This window comes from Gigantopelta aegis, chromosome 14 (assembly GCF_016097555.1).
Source record: "Gigantopelta aegis isolate Gae_Host chromosome 14, Gae_host_genome, whole genome shotgun sequence".
NCBI classification, from domain to species: domain Eukaryota; kingdom Metazoa; phylum Mollusca; class Gastropoda; order Neomphalida; family Peltospiridae; genus Gigantopelta; species Gigantopelta aegis.
In genome coordinates, this window is record NC_054712.1 from 8,165,722 (window position 1) to 8,181,733 (window position 16,012).

The following is a 16,012-nucleotide window of genomic DNA, read 5'->3' on the forward strand; positions in this document are numbered from 1 at the left end:
TTGACCTATTTGTGTATCGGTCTGGATAATGCGTCACAGCTGCCGATACAAGCCTTTTTTGTTCATCAATTAACAACGGATTAGATGTCGCCGTTATATTCTTTTGATATCGGTCTGACACGGGATAATGCCCTGTATTTGAGCAATTGGCATCACCGTTCCTGGCGACATAAATAGTAGGGCTCTAAATGTATAACCCACTACCGAATACACTGAACCATTTATTACCGTGTGTCACACTGTCGTACCCTCATTTAAATTTAATTATTTTGATAGTGGGTTTAGATATCAACCATGAGTTTGCTCAATTATTTTTCCCCTGGGGGAGGGCAAACGCGAAAACGCGAAAACGCGAATGACGATGGATCACACTTGACAAAAAACCAAACGTACAACACGACAAAAAACTGAAAGTTACAACATGATTTAAGTATTTTGCTCGTAAATGTGTAATGTTACACTTTTTTTTTATAAAAATCCAGTTATAATTGATCAGGAATTTGGGCTAGTGCTTTATCTTGGTGGGCTAGTGGTTTTCACAAACCCACTAGCCCTGTGGCTAGTGATTTTTCAAAATATTTGTCATACTCTGAGCAAGGGATCTTTTATATGCACCATCCCACACAGGATAGCACATACTATGGCCTATGATATACTAGTCATGGTGCACCGGCTAAGAGTGAGAAATAGCCCAATGGGCCAACCAACGGGGATCGATCCTAGACCGACTGTGCATCAAGCGAGCGTTTTACCACTGGGCTACGTACCACCCCTGTAAGGAATATGGATTTATACCAAATACGTTGTTATTAATTTAAAAAGGTTATCACACACACAAAAATTCAATAATAATAATTATCATTATTATGTTTAGAAATATGCCATAGTTTTGATCACAATAATTGATTTTGTTATCATTTTGGTGGTTCTTTGGCTACAGGCCGTGGTGCTTAGTTCAACATAAGTGACTTGTCCATTTCTTGGATAGCATAATTTACATCATTAATTAAGATGGTATAAACATAAGTGTGTGAAACAGGAGGCAGGGCAACTGCCCCCCCCCCCCCCCCCCCCCCCCCCGCAGTGCTAGAGCAACTCCTCAAATTTGGGTAAAATGAGCTGGCCTGAAACCATTTCACTATAATGTATTTCCATCATTCTACACACAGTAGGCCTATTTAGTAAAAAAATCCAGGTAAAAATGTAGTGATTTGTTTGTAACCCTATATAGCTGTGGTGTTATGGTTAAGCCATAAGACATAATTAGTAAGTACTGCACCATTAGAGCACAATGATTAATTAACCATCAGCTATTGCATGTCAAACATTTGGTAATTATGACTGGTAGTCATCAAAGGAAACCCGGATACATTTTCCATTAGCAGCAATGGATCTTTTATATGCACTTTCCCACATGCAAGAAAGCACATACCAAGGGCTTTGACCAGTTGTGGTCCACTGGTTAAGACGAGAAACAAATCACCGAGGTCGTTCGATCCTGCAACGCAAACACCTTAGGCTTAGCCGAGCACTCAACCCCCTTGCTACGTATGAGTGCCATGTACATTTCTGGTGTAAATTAGCATATGGATCATCAAGCTGGGGTAGATACAGAACGTTAAAAAATCAAATGACACAGTTTTGCTAGGTATCTTATGTTTTACGGTACCGGTAACCTATTAAATACTTCGCGAACGTTAGCGTCATTCATTATCGCTAAACGCAGCTGAAAAGTCATTGGTAAAGGGGAGATAACTTAATACCGGAAGTGGTATGAGGGGAAGCCAAAACAAAAAAAGAAGAAAATAAGTTTTCAAGAGAACGAGCTGGTATTTTAATATGACTTAATTTTAACAATAAATTTATTGTGTGAAAGCGAGAGAACATGAAACAGGGGACATTATTTTCTTTATTTGTATTGCTAATTAAACAATGCACTGTACAAATTGTTCGAGCTCAGTGTTTGTGGCATTTGTGCAGCTCAGTCAGTGCAGTCTTGCCAATACTAGACCAAACTGGTACACCAAAGACCATTATATAATAATGTTATATACTGTCTTGTAAAAGTAAAACATCCTCTCTCCCTTTCTCTCACTTTCATTTTCTCGTATTTCTCTCGCTCCCTCCCTCCCTCTCTCTCTCTCCCTCCCTCTCACTGGGCGAGACGTAGCCCATTGGTAAAGTGCTCGCTTGATGTGCGGTTGGTTTGGGATCGATCCCCGTCAGTGGGCCCATTGGGATATTTCTTGCTCCAGCCAGTGCACCACGACTGGTACATCAAAGGCTGTGGTATGCGTTATCCTGTCTGGGATAGTGCATATAAAAGATCCCTTGCTGTTATCAAAAAGAGTAGCCCATGAAGTGGCGACAGTGGGTTTCCTCCCTCAATATCTGTGTGGTCCTTAACCATGTCCGACGCCATATATCCGTAAATAAAATGTGCTGAGTGTGTTGTTAAATAAACCATTTCTCCATCTCTCTCTCTCTCTCTCTCTCTCTCTCTCTCTCTCTCTCTCTCTCTCTCTCTCTCTCTCTCTCTCTCTCTCTCTCTCTCTCTCTGTCTGTCTGTCTGTCTGTCTCTCTCTGTCTTCACTAAATTATTTTTGAAAATACAACATTGAAATGATCATCAAGTGATGAAAAATGTGCCGAAGTGTTATTAAACAAATAGTCCTTTTCTTTATATTACTATTGTTTTTCATTGGCTTAGGTCATGGATTTGTTCATCCTGAACAGGATGCAACATTGTGTGTGAATAAGAGCGTCTCACAAACGGCAACATGGTTAAGATCAGCAAGGTTTTGTTTTGTGGCATGAATGGTACCGGAAAGACGGCGATAATAGAACAACTTCTTTACGCAAACCACGCCATTGGATCGGTAAGTCAAAAGATACCTTTCATGTAACTGAGCAGGATCTGTTATGTAGCTCAGTGGTAGAAAAGTTAAAATTTGTTTTGTTTAACAATATCACTAGAGCACATTGATTTATTAATAATCAGCTATTGGATGTCAAACATTTGGTAAAATTGTCATATTAAAGGGCCACTGGCTATCAAACAATGAAATATATATATTTTTCAATTTTACCACAACTATACCCATATTCACAGACTTGGTCGTGTACATGTACATGTATGTTAGTCATCTAATTTAACCGAGTTTAAAATATGCTGTGGTGTTGTTACGTAAAATGTTCTTTCTTTTCGTTTCTTGAGGGGAGCAGGGAGGAAAAATTGCAATATATCCACCCAGGGGTCTCGCTACATGTCATCCACCTATAACTGCTTTTGAGAAGCTGGACAATTTTTTGTTTTTGCCTTTGTCTTTAACTACTTTTGACAAGTTCAGGGTTACCTACAGCAAGTTTAAAATGTTTTTTCCATACGCAAAATGTTCATCTGTGGCAATTTTGAGCCTGCCTAAAACAATTTTAAACTAATGATATTTATAAAAAACAAACTCAAAATTAAAAACCAAACATTATTCCTTCAACATATAACAATAATTTTGATACACCACTTGGCAAAATACTGTCATCAACAAACCCCTGACTTACACCAATTCATTTTTCAAATATGTCAATTACATGCTCGTGCTGTCGTTAAGTTCAAGCCCTGAAGTTGGACAATTTTTGTATAAAATGTTAAAACGTCACTATATTACATTTTTATAAAACATTTTATTTATGCCTTTCAGCCAATGATTCCAACGATAGAGGATATTTACACTGCTGTGGTAGATACCGACCGCGGACAAAAAGAAAAAATCAGAATTTACGACATCAGTGGACTGGTATGGTCAAAATACAATTCTGTTAATCAAGGCCCTGTTCCATGAAGCTATCTTAGTGCTAAGATCACCTTAAATAAAAAGGTTTATTGCATACATAAGAATGAACTGTATAGATCGGCAGAAACCATAAAAGTGATACTCAGTGAAAAGTCATATTTTTACTGTATTTTAGCTACAGTGCAAATATAGAAATCATATTTACTTTTTTGTAAAAGTGCATGATTAAATTATCTCCCTTTGTCTCGTTTCTTTGTATTTACATTTGATGATTACCAATGCATCTGATCATATTTGAAAAATAAAAAAATGTAATTTAAATAACTGTACTGTTAAAAAAGGGATATGAAGTACAATTACAATAAAATATCCAAAACAAATTGAATACGAAGCTAAATAATGATGACACAGTGTCCTGTCATTGAATGTAAGTTAAAATTTAACGGCATTCGATTCGTTTTGATTTTGTGTGGGTTTTGGAGGATCACTTTGTCAGGTATTTTTGCACAGCAGTATTATGAAATACATGTTAATTTAATAATTAAATAAAGATAATTTATATTCAAAGTTCTTTTTAAAAGTCTATGGTCAAGTAAATTTTCGGGAAAAGTTCCATCGGAAGAAATATATCATGTCATTATGTTTTTTTGATAGGACAAGCGAAATATATTAACAAAAAGCGAAAGATATTTTTTAAAATTATGAACGACGTATATAATAAATAGACCATTTCATGGCATTTTTTCGAATACGATTTTTAAGTCAACTTGTGATGTGTGAAAACCATTTTTCACTTATTGCTTTGCAGTTTGTGAAAATATGGTTTTTACACATCACTTGTTGACATAAAAATCATATTCAACCTAGACATGTTTCTAATACTTGTTTTCTTTTTAATTCTTTACAGGATGGAAGTAACGAAACACACAAGCATTACCTAAATTACCCTGATGTGAGAAAATTTTATCTTTTTGTTCTATTCATTAGGCCAGCTATCTCCATTAATAGATTACCCGAATTACCCCGATGTGAGAAAATTTTATCTTCTTGTTCTATTCATTAGGCCAGCTATCTCCATTAATAGATTACCCGAATTACCCCGATGTGAGAAAATGTTATCTTCTTGTTCTATTCATTAGGCCAGCTATCTCCATTAATAGATTACCCGAATTACCCCGATGTGAGAAAATGTTATCTTCTTGTTCTATTCATTAGGCCAGCTATCTCCATTAACAGATTACCTGAATTACCCCGATGTGAGAAAATGTTATCTTCTTGTTCTATTCATTAGGCCAGCTATCTCCATTAATAGATTACCTGAATTACCCCGATGTGAGAAAATGTTATCTTTTTGTTCTATTCATTAGGCCAGCTATCTCCATTAATAGATTACCTGAATTACCCCGATGTGAGAAAATGTTATCTTCTTGTTCTATTCATTAGGCCAGCTATCTCCATTAATATATTACCTGAATTACCCCGATGTGAGAAAATGTTATCTTTTTGTTCTATTCATTAGGCCAGCTATCTCCATTAATAGATTACCTGAATTACCCCGATGTGAGAAAATGTTATCTTCTTCTATTCATTAGGCCAGCTATCTCCATTAATAGATTACCTGAATTACCCTGATGTGAGAAAATGTTATCTTTTTGTTCTATACTTTAGGCCAGCTATCTCCATTAATAGATTACCTGAATTACCCTGATGTGAGAAAATTTTATCTTTTTGTTCTATTCTTTAGGCCAGCTATCTCCATTAATAGATTACCAGAATTTCTTACACACCCATTGGTGAGAACACCATGCATTATTCAGGGTTTTACATGACGCAGGAATCCTGCGTATTTGACGCAATATTTACCTAAAAAGATTTTACATTAAACTTTTTAAAATTTTAAAATACATAAAACCCCAATGACTATGAAGTTCAAAACGAAAATAGTCGAGCAGTTTAACTAGTTCCCAATGTTATCAATATGTTTAATGTAACTTACAGGTAAAAACCAGCAGCTGATGTAGCGTGCTAGTCCCTTTGTCTAAGGTCTCACTACACAGATAGATACATGTGTGTGGCCCCCCCCCCCCCCCCCCCCCATTTTTTTGCCACCTTCCAACGCCATTTTTATTGCACAGATGAAGCTGTGTTACAAAACAGGTTAGCATGTAGCAATGGGTGACTAAAAGCCAAAGATGTTATAATTTGTTTAAAACCTGGTTTTTGAGGATATGTAAGAAATAGAATAATACATTCGTGTCCGTTAGATACCATTTATCTCACACGTCGTTTTAATACGTATCAAACTCATGTTCACTTGTTAGATACATTTTAAAACAACTCGTGAGATAAATGGTATCAAACGGCCACTCATGTATTCTCTATTACCGTGATATGAGAAAATTTTATCTTTTTATTCTATTCATTAGGCCAGCTATCTTCATTAACAGACTACCTAAATTAACCTGATATGAGAAAATTTTATCTTTTTGTTCTATTCGTCTGTCGACCTATCTCCATTAATAGATTACCTGATGTGAGAACAAAAAAGTTATTACACCGTGGAGGAATAAATACCCATGTGATATTTATAGTCTCTTCACATTGTGGAATATGCCTTTTGAGAGGTCATGACCTCTAATCAGGTGATCGACTGTGTCACAGTACAACATCGCATGTATCTTCATGCCAAAAGTGTGCACATGGTTCTTTCGATTCATATTTTTAAATTGGAAAAAATACATGCTGTCAATTTTTATAATTAATGTTAGCAGCATAATTTAACAAAATTTATATGTTAATTTGTTTTAGCCTTGAATTTGTTTATAATATTGTTTGTGTAAATTTCATTGATAGATGTGTGGTGTAGGAATTCAGTTTCATTGATAGATATCTAAATGAGGTGAAAACAACATGATGTCTTCTTTAGTTATTTTACCGGCCTCGGTGGCGTCGTGGTTAGGCCATCGGTCTACAGGCTGGTAGGTACTGGGTTCGGATCCCAGTCGAGGCATGGGTTTTTAATCCAGATACCGACTCCAAACCCTGAGTGAGTGCTCCGCAAGGCTCAATGGGTAGGTGTAAACCACTTGCACCGACCAGTGATCCATAACTGGTTCAACAAAGGCCATGGTTCGTGCTATCCTGCCTGTGGGAAGCGCAAATAAAAGATCCCCTTGCTGCTAATCAAAAAGAGTAGCCCATGTAGTGGCAACAGCGGGTTTCCTCTCAAAATCTATGTGGTCCCCATATGTCTAACACTATATAACCGTAAATAAAATGTGTTGAGTGCATCGTTAAATAAAACATTTTTCTTTCTTTCTTTAGTTATTTTCGAAGTAATGCTGTGCAATTTTATTGTGATGTAATAAATAAAATTCTTTACTCATTTCTCTTTCAGACCATTTATATTACAATGTGTGTTCTTAATTGTACATCACTCGTTTTCCCTCATGATGTACAATTAAAAACACACTCTTTGGTAATATAAACAGTCTTACACAGGAACTTGTTTAATATTGTCTAGATCTTTCTGTTCTATTCATCTGTTGACCTATCTCCATTAATAGATTTCCTGAATTACCCTGATGTGAGAAAATTTTATCTTTTTGTTCACAATAATATACGGTTTTCTCCATTTAAACAAAAAGAGCACTTTTAAATTTTGTATAGCTCCATTAGGTACATCATTGGCTAGAGTAATGTGTTTAGAAAAAATAAAATTGAAAGATGGTACACGTCTTTGAACAACACATTTGTCTCATGGTAAATAATTTTCCTCGCAGGCTTTTGTGATGGTGTACGACATAACCAATTTTGAATCGTTTAAAAGGCTGGACAAGTTGAAGAAGGACATTGACAAGCATCATGATAAAAGAGATGTAAGTAATACAACATATTATAAAGGGATGATCCAAGGATTTTAGATTATGGTAGCCCCACTCCCATGGCTAGTAATATTCAATGTTGGGCTAGTAAATAACTACTATTGCCATGCCCAACGGCTAGTGAATGTTTTGGGTCAAATGTGCAATCAAGTCTTATTTTATAAATATGAATATCCTTTCCCCACCACAACCCCCAATGTTACTGTTTTTAAGCTCCATCTCCCTGTGTATGTGACATATCTGATTATTACTATTATTTAGTAAAAAAAATTATGAACTTAAAGTAAAGTAGGACTAGTTAATTTTTAATCGTGGCTAGTAAATTTTTTAAATCACTGATCCCATGTCTAGTGGATTTTATAAAAATTCTAGAAGCCCTGGGATGTTCACAACTGAAGTGTTTTTACAAAAGTTTGTTACGTCAATGAGTTGTCAATTTGAGAAAACCAGTCTTTAGTGTTTCAAACAGTTATAACTTCAGGCCTAAAAACAATGTGTGTCCAGGAATATGCCGTAAAAATTAGGGTATATCAGCTGCTTTTTTTATTATTACATTCACCTCTATGGGTCCAGATAAAACGTTACATACCGTATGTACTCCTTTCATCTATATGTTAAATTTTAAAAACCATTTTAGAGTTGATCCTTTTTCATCAGTTTGGATGAGGTTCCCAGAACAACACATTTTTTTAGGCCTCATGTACAATTGTATGTACCACTGGTTTATATCCACAATATAATGCATTTTAATCCATTTGGGGATAACCACTGTGGATGTAGCTTTGTATAGTGTATCAAACACACAATTCATGTGGTTATCTCCCTTTTTTTGCCAGACTTCACAAGTTGTAAAAACACTTCCATTGTCAGTATTATATTGGTAGGGTTTGAAAACATTCTCATTCAAGGCTAACCCCCCCCCCCCCTCCCATCTAAAAGCAGACATTAAAAATGTTGATTTTGAATAATTAAATTGTTTTTAAAAAGGTATGGTGACATTAACCCACCCATCAACACAAACACATATCTTGAATGGGCCAGTTTTAGATAGGGGATTTTGTTTTCTTCTTTTAATGTTTCGTTCAACATGTATTTAATGTTATGGGTGAAGTTGAAAAAGATCAAAATACACATGTAAAGTTCTGTGGCTTCAGATTTAGGAAACTGTATTTTAGACACAATACTTGGCATTTGTTTGACTGTCGGACATTGGCAGGTTTCTAAACCCAACCCCCTTGTATAAACACGGGCGGAATTTGGCTTAGTCGGTTGAGCACTCACCTGAGGTGTTTGCATCGCAGGATCGAACCACCTCAGTAAATCTGTTCAACTGACTGGGTTTTTTCTCATTCCAACCAGTGCACCACAACTGGTGAAAGGCTTTCCTGTCTGTGGGAAAGTGCATATAAAAGATCCCTTTCTGCATTAGGAAAATGTAGCGTATTTTTTCTGTTGACTACGAGTCAGAATTACCAAATGTTTGACATCCAATAGCCGATGATTAATTAATCAATGTGCTCTAGTGGTGTCATTAAACAAAACAAACTTCTTTATATAAACTTTGGGTGATTATAAATGTTCACCAAATTATTTATTAAACTTAAAAAATTGCAGAAACCCAGTTATTTTGTACAAAATATATCAGATATTTTCCAGTTTTTAAAATTCGCAATTGATGAATTTGGCAAGTACCAGAGTTAGCCGTGGAACAGGATAAAGCTAGAGAATACTAAAGTTATTATGTACCAATCTCGGAAGTTATTAAAAAAGTAGAAACAGTTTTAAATTTATCAGTTGAAAAATACACAACTAAGTGAATATCCATTCCGACCTAAGTGTTGAAATTGTTGTTGTTTGTACTTATTTATTTTCGTGCTTATATCCAAATAAGGTCCAAGCAAGCAGTCCTGGGCACACACCTCAGGTATCTTGGCTGTCTGTCCAGGACAGTGGGTTAGTGGTTAGTAAGAGAGAGGTCAGTGTAGAGGTCAGTGTAGTGGTCTTACGTCTAACCATAGAGTCGTTAAACTCCCTCTGGGTGGGAGGCGGTACCAGGATGAAAACCAGTCTTAACTCTGATGGCTTAACCACTACAGCACTGAGGCCGGTCATGTTGAAGTGGTTTTGACTTGATGATTTTCCAGATACACATCATTGCCTTGGGTAACAAAACCGATCTGGCAGATCAGCGGCAGGTGGACTACAACACAGCTCAAGCCTGGGCCTCCAAGGAGAAAGGTAAGATAGACAACTCTGTAGGTAACACAACTCAAGCCTGGGCCTCCAAGCAGAAAGGTAAGATAGACAACTCTGTAGGTAACACAGCTCAAGCCTGGGCCTCCAAGGAGAAAGGTAAGATAGACAACTCTGTAGGTAACACAGCTCAGGCCTGGGCCTCCAAGGAGAAAGGTAAGATAGACAACTCTGCAGGTAACCCAGCTCAAGCCTGGGCCTCCAAGGAGAAAGGTAAGATAGACAACTCTGTAGGTAACACAGCTCAAGCCTGGGCCTCCAAGGAGAAAGGTAAGATAGACAACTCAGTAGGTAACACAGCTCAAGCCTGGGCCTTCAAGGAGAAAGGTAAGGTAGACAACTCTGTAGGTAACACAGCTCAAGACTGGGCCTCAAAGGAAAAAGGTAAGATAAATAACTAAAAAAAAAAAAAAAAAAAAATGTTTTATTTAACAACACACTCAACACATTTTATTTACGTTATATGGCGTCAGACATATGGTTACGGACCACACAGATATTGAGAGAGGAAACCCACTGTCGCCACTTCATGAACTACTCTTTTTGATTAGCAGCAAGGGATCTTTTATATACACCATCCCACAGACAGGGTAGTACATACCATGGCCTTTGATATACCAGTCGTGGTGCACTGGCTGGAATGAGAAATAGCCCAATGGGCCCACCGATGGGGATCAATCCCACACCGACTGTGCATCGAGCGAGCGCTGTACCATTGGGCTACGTCCCACCCCAGATAACTCTGTAGGTAACTAAAACTACTGTGTACTATTCAAGGTAGACTTCTATTTTTTGGCATGCTAAAATATTCTGTACATGTGGAAACCTCTTATCTTACTGAGAAATGAAAAACTCTTCTCCTTTCCTGTTCTCGCCATGTAATTATAAGCTTTTGACCTTATGCAATGTAAAGTACAGTGTAAACATGGTCATTAACCTGGCAAACCTACAGTACAAGAAGTTGGCCTTTATAGAAGGCAGGCTAGGGATTTTCAAAGCGATCTTTATTTTTTTCGAGACTCTGTGAGACCCGGCCTCTAATCCAGGCAGGCCTCTATTCAAGAATATACGGTATATGTCAGAATTAGCAAATGTTTGATATGCAATAGCCAATGATCGCAAAACAAATTTTTTCCTAATGAAAGTGTTATTCACATCTGTTTGTAGTTCGACTGTGGGAGGTAAACGTCAGCTGCCGCCAGTCACTTGTAGACCCGTTTCAGTGGCTAGCGTCAAAGATGACTGCACCTACAAGTATGTATCTATGTTAAAGTAGTAATCTCTCTTTCTCAGTCTGTAAAATCATTTACCAGTACTGAATTAATGGTGGAAATTGGTTGCAATTTCATCATCGGTTTTTCTTATACACCCATTGGTGAAAACATCATTCATTATTTTTGATAACACATACTTGTTTAACCATGTACATGTGTTAAAAATTTCAAGACATATGACTGGCTACTCCAAGGTGATGACCAGGTCACCAATGCCATGCATCCAATGAAAAAACAGCACAATCTAAATTGATTACCCCATGACGTATAGTTAACCTGACAATCATTTGTCTGTGATGCATAAGTGCAAGGGCTACAAATAATTTTTATTCGAAAAAGATGTTACAATTTGCTTAAAACCTGGTTTCTGAGGATATGTAAGAAATAGAATAATACATTCCACTCCGTTAGATACCATTTATCTTACAACTCATTTAAAAAGGTATCAAACTTGCTTTCATTCATTAGATACATTTTAAAACAACTCATAAGATAAATGGTATCTAACAGCCACTCATGTAGTTTTTCCAACGATCAGCATCTGATGATACAATTGGTTAGAATATACATGAACTTGGGAAGAATTTGAATTAATAAGACTATGTACTAACTGTTGTTAATTCTACCTTTAATACTAATTCAGTATGAGGTTTTTTATGTATGTACACCAGAAACCAAACCAAGTCTGCAACATATTTTACATCAGTCATTCTTTATATATATAGATATTTAAACCTCTTTTTAGAATGTAAATTTATGCAGATATTTTTGCAAATCGCTTTACAAATAATGTGTATACAGAATTTAAATTGGACCCAAAACCTATATTAGCAATTTTTAGTATTTGATCAGGAAAACAACAAAAAAAACTAGTTTTTAATTAGCAAAAAAAAAAGAGAGACGGAGCAAAAATGGCTGTATGCTATTTTCAAAATGTAAATTTTGGGTGAATTGAATGTGGTAATGAGAAGTATTTGACAAATCCAACTTTAATTTGCATTTAGTAATTTAGCAATTAACAGCATAAACCCTTTGTGTATAATTATATTGTATATCTGTAAACTAACTTTTTTTCTTCTCCTTTGTTACCAGGTAAATCCACGTTTCTACCAAGTCGTAAGGCCAAGGCTTCCTCCAATACTCTTGTCACAGAATCCTAGTCTGTGTGGGATTTTTATCACTTGTCTCATCATTCACTTTTATAGGCAGGATTGCACATGTCAGGTTGTAAAATCAACTCGCTGAAATATTACCTGAAAATAAGTTTGTGGTGAAATGTAATTTATTCAACCAGCTACCCAGTACATCACTGGATCCCACTTATTGATATTTTTGTATAAAACTGAATTAGGCACATGCATGTGGGGTTGAGGGTAGAAACCCACCTGTCTTGCATAAAGCAAATTTTCTTCTGTTTTTAAAACATATTTTCTGGGGGATCATGACTCAAACCCCAGTAGAAACATTGTTTGCCAGTCTGGACCCACACCCACACCCACACCCACACCCACACCCACACCCCCCATAATTTTACGCACACATGCCTGTTCAGGTGAGGTAGTCATAGATTGGAAAAGTGTGTTAATTTTTAGCTAACATTAGTTTAAATGTTTCCAGACAGGCTTTATACATGCAGCCCATTATGATTAGCTATCGCTGCTGTCCATAGCAGTAATCGTGTATTTGCAAAGCCTCTCTAATATCATGATTAAAGAAGTGACTACACAATGAATCATAATTGTGAATGTATTCAGTGGAATTACATCATAACACGCTCATCACCAAACTAGCAGTATTCATACTCTTGGCTTTCATTTGTCTCATTTTCCTGTTTGTTTTTCAAAGAATTTATTTGTTAAATCTAGCACAAACTGGTGACTTTGGTTTTTTTAGTGAAATTGCAAACTTCGATGTGAAAAAATTGAGGGTAGTGATTATTTGCTTCCCAACTTAGATTATGGGGAGCCATTTATATTATCATACTGATCATTCATGCCATTTATATAAATCAGGGGTGGGAATTCTCCTCGGATCCGCAGTTTTCCTCTCATGGAACATTGCGTGTCCTTGCCCTCTAGATTTCCTTTTTTTTTTTACGGTTCACCAATTCCCACCCCTGGTAAATTAATCCGTTTATAGTATTATGTTAAGAGTCACATGCTAAGGGGAGCTAAACATTACTCTTCTTGAACTAGTCTGAGGGGAGAGATGGGGAGCCAGATTGATAATCCCTTGATAATGTTGATTGTTTATATCATTATCATGGCCAATATTTTCGAAGCCATCTTAGCCTACGAAATCGTAAAACCATTGTACGCTATGACATCACTATGGCGTGTGCTGTAATGATGTTACAACCTACAATAGTTTTACGATTTCGTAGTGCTAAGATGGCTTCGAAAATAGGGGCCCAGGACCATATAAATGTAGACGTAAATGTCATTTGGGGGATGGGGTGTTGTTAAAAAAAGGTTTTGGTAAACATTTTGGGGGTGGGGTGTGGTTTATTAAAAAAAAGTTTTTTGTCAAAATTTAGTTACTTTCTTTGTTTTTGGTACTAGGTTATTCCCCTAATTTTTATGATTGTGTATTTAATCAGTTACGGTTTATATAATAATGATTTAACAGACATAAGACATGTTACAATGATTAATGGTATTGCAATCCCCTGACGATCATTGTTTTCCCCATGATCACTCACAATGTGTTAAACATGACGTGCTAGGTTCTGTCATCACAGGGAAGAAAAGTACCCTTTTTGTTTTTGATGGAAAACTATTGCATAAACAACAAAATAATTTGGCACAAATTTACCACCATACTCAGCCCTCTCTATTTACTTCATCTGGATAAGACCCTATATAATATTACTGTGCCCTGAATCAACTCGCTATGTTTTACTACCACAAGGTAGTTTTAAACTGAAAAAAATGCACTGTATATGTTTCTATCCCTCCCACCTCTGGACATTATTAGGAATGGGGTCTCTGTTATTTTATTGATGCTGCATCAAGGATCTCAGTTGACACCGTCTCTAGTTTTTATTACAAAACTCAACTGTATTATTGTTAAACAATATTTTTACCTTGCAGTCTCATTTTTATTTTAATGTTATTTAATATTGAATAATTTGTTACGTATTTACAGACTATCACATTATACTGTGTATGTGGGGTTATATTATAGAGCAGCATCAGAGGGGAGCAGCTCTACACTAGTCCCATGTTTTAGTAATGAACTGCTCCCTAAATGGATGTGATGACCTGGTGACAAAGTGTACTTGAGTACATATTATCCATACCTATATGCGATATAATGGGCATGATCATTTTGCAATTCTAGAAATCGGAATCCCATGAAGCAATCTTAGCACCAAGATCACCTTAGGTCTCACTACACAGATGTCATCTGCCATCTGTCATGTTAAATGGCCCAACTTCAAATGAAGATTGCCAATAGAACGGATTCTCATTGGCACCAACAACATACACTATTGCGAACATACATTATATAAGTATTTATTTTCACTCCAAAATTGAGAACATTTCAGTCTTTGTTTTTTTGCTATATAACCGCATCTGGCTGTAGTATCAGTCCGAACAGGTGGTTCATTAACCGATTCATTCCAGCTGTCTTTTGCACTATACACCCATGTCTCAAAAGGTCAATGCACAATATTACAAATTGGCATGGGCAAAATACAACCAGAAGGCTTACCATTAAACATACATATTGTTTTAATGCTTCACTATTTCCTAGAAGTGAACATGTGAATCATAACTTGTCACAGTTAGGAACTATAGTGGACCATGATCTGTGTAGTGAGACCTCAAGTGCATAAGGTGGTTGAGCAGTCAAAGATGAAGGATATCGGTGTATGCTAACCTCATAGAACCCACTGGGTTTTTTCTCATCCCAACCAGTGCCCCCACCACTATTGTATCAAAGGTCGTGGTATGTGCTTGCAGCTACTGATGGAAAAATGTAGTGGGTTTCCATTGAAGACTACGTCTAAATTACCAAATGTTTCACATTCAATAGCCAATGATTGATTTATCAGTGTGCTCTAGTGGTGTGGTTAAACAAAACAAACTAACTTTATTTAATATGAAATATAAAACGGATCTATTAGTCAGAAACTTCTTACAATAGCAGCACTTGGGTCTCTCCAAGTAATATTAGTCTGGGTTAGTATGTGGGCGAGTTTAATTGCCTGGAAACACCACATATGGCTATGGTATGTGCTGTCCTGTGTGGAATAGTGCATATAAAAGATAACTTTTTGCTATTTGGTAGGAGTAGCCCATATGTTTTATATCATACTAAAATGACTGTTTTGCATGGACAACCCAAAGACAGTCGAATTGCAAGCTCCCTATAGAATATTTGAACCTTCGTTGCATGAGCCCGAAATTAGATTTATGTTGTATCATGACTTGTAGCATTAATACACCCCTAGTCACCAGTGATATAGACTAGTCTGGTCTTTCTCAAGTCATTGTTTAATAATTTGTGCAATATTTGTCATACTTTGTTGTCAATAAATAAATTTTGATTCAAAGGATTTCAGAAGTTCCTTTGTTTTGTTTTAGGTTATTAAACTTTAGCACAACTGGATTTTAATAAAGAAAATGTTTCGGGTTAAACCTAGTGCACATGGGCAACATTTCGACAAATTTTGGTCGTGTGTGCTAGGCATTATATGTTAGATTTGAGATGTCGAAATTTCAGTAAGGTTAGTTGACAAGTATTAAAAATGACAACACAATTAACTATACTTATTTATTTACAAACATATATCGTCAGATGT

At 36.3% G+C, this 16,012-nt stretch overlaps 1 protein-coding gene across 1 annotated transcript; it reads left to right on the forward strand.

Moving 5' to 3' along the window:
* The first annotated feature begins 1,763 nt into the window (after positions 1–1,763).
* Positions 1,764–14,820, forward strand: LOC121388766 (NF-kappa-B inhibitor-interacting Ras-like protein 1). Its single transcript, XM_041520259.1, has 8 exons — positions 1,764–1,829; positions 2,711–2,879; positions 3,699–3,794; positions 4,699–4,743; positions 7,574–7,669; positions 9,820–9,913; positions 11,096–11,182; positions 12,295–14,820. Exons 2-8 carry the CDS (start codon positions 2,781–2,783, stop codon positions 12,360–12,362), a joined length of 585 nt encoding a protein of 194 aa, XP_041376193.1. The 5' UTR covers positions 1,764–1,829; positions 2,711–2,780; the 3' UTR covers positions 12,363–14,820.
* Positions 14,821–16,012: the final 1,192 nt, after the last annotated feature.

Excerpts from the sequence above, each read along its gene's own strand:
- LOC121388766 (XM_041520259.1), top strand. The coding sequence starts at position 2,781 with ATGGTTAAGATCAGCAAGGTTTTGTTTTGTGGCATGAATGGTACCGGA. Across the intron at positions 7,670-9,819 it reads AGCATCATGATAAAAGAGAT|ATACACATCATTGCCTTGGG; the intron begins GTAAGTAATACA and ends ATGATTTTCCAG. Across the intron at positions 11,183-12,294 it reads AAAGATGACTGCACCTACAA|GTAAATCCACGTTTCTACCA; the intron begins GTATGTATCTAT and ends CTTTGTTACCAG.